This window comes from Trichinella spiralis (genome assembly GCF_000181795.1).
Source record: "Trichinella spiralis strain ISS 195 chromosome Unknown Scfld3335, whole genome shotgun sequence".
In the NCBI taxonomy this organism is placed as follows: domain Eukaryota; kingdom Metazoa; phylum Nematoda; class Enoplea; order Trichinellida; family Trichinellidae; genus Trichinella; species Trichinella spiralis.
The window spans coordinates 1-1,304 of record NW_003530274.1 but is presented as its reverse complement, the minus strand read 5'-3'; the positions used below and the strand labels follow the sequence as shown (position 1 = coordinate 1,304).

Below are 1,304 nucleotides of genomic sequence, written 5' to 3'. Positions count from 1 at the left end.
AAAAAGTGAAATAAAATGTAAAATTTGATAACAAATATGCTGTCTCATGTGGACAAATTATTCCAAATCCAATCAATTAATAAAATAGCGGGGGAAGTTTAAAATGTTGGAAAACAACAAATTTGAAAAGTGCTAATTTGTTAAATTTTGCTCAAATTAAGTTTAAATTCACTTTTAAAGCATTTTTAAACTGTCAAAAGCATTTTTGTTTAACCATTCATTACACCAGCACAATTCTTGCACCAAGTAAGTCAATTAATTATTTTTTTATTAATTTTCATCAATCAGTCAGTCATGTTTATTGATTAAAATTTTAATTTTAAGAAAATTTTTTCTTTCGATATTCTGAAGAAAATGTTTTTCGATGAATATGAGAAAGTTATCTTTAATTTGGACATGAAAAACATCGACCGCAATGTCAAATTTGGCTTGAAAGTGAAAGTAGAATACAAGAACGAAGTGATTGTCAGTTCAGTTTTGCCAGATTCTATATCTTACAATTATTTCAAAGTTGGAGACAGAATTTTATGCATCAATAACACGCTCATCAAAAATGAACATGATATTCGAAAATTTCTTCTTCAACGCAACGACACACTTCAAGTGCTTTTATGTCGAGAACCGAAATTCTTGGGATGTGAGAACTATGAAGTGAGTTGAAAAGAAAAAAAAATTTATCACAATGAATAATAATTAACAATTTTATGCTAATTTTTTCTTTTCTACTTAGGACAAATCAAAAGAGGAGGAAGAGGAGAAGTTGAAAAATTTGAAAAGTCTTCCAGTCGATGTGCAGGACATTTTGAGAAAACAATGGCGCATTCTTGTCAACGATGCGCCTCTACAGACCATGGAACCTTCGACAGTCACGGGAAAATTACAACTCCAGCCCAACCAAGTGCAAACATACTTAATCGTAAGTGACGTTCCACCGAAGAAGCGACTGCCTTCATCTCCCAAATCATAAAAAGAAAAACATCAATCTATTCAACTTACCTGCATTCTTATATACTGTACATTAATTATTTCAACTTTTAACATTTTTTGCAATGTACTGTTTCAATTTCAAACTGGTCTATTTTATATGTTTCATGTTTAATAATATTAATAAATTTAATAATAATAATAATTTTAAAGTTTTAATTATAGAATCTCTTTTACTGAAAATTTCCACAATTTGTTGTCCGAATCACAAAATCAAACAATTTCACGTTCGAAACACTCGTAAAACGTAAAAATAAGAGTATCATAAAAGAGAAAACAAAAAGCATTTAAAGCAAACTTTTTGAAGTCAACAACGATTG

At 29.1% G+C, this 1,304-nt stretch overlaps 1 protein-coding gene across 1 annotated transcript; it reads left to right on the top strand.

Annotated features, from left to right (window-relative positions):
- Positions 1-354: 354 nt before the first annotated feature.
- Tsp_14052 (putative PDZ domain-containing protein C52A11.3) lies at positions 355-916 on the top strand (the record flags this gene model as incomplete). Its single annotated transcript, XM_003367982.1, has 2 exons — positions 355-651; positions 731-916. Coding segments are annotated over exons 1-2 (483 nt in total), but the record flags the coding sequence as incomplete, so codon positions are not given.
- Positions 917-1,304: the final 388 nt, after the last annotated feature.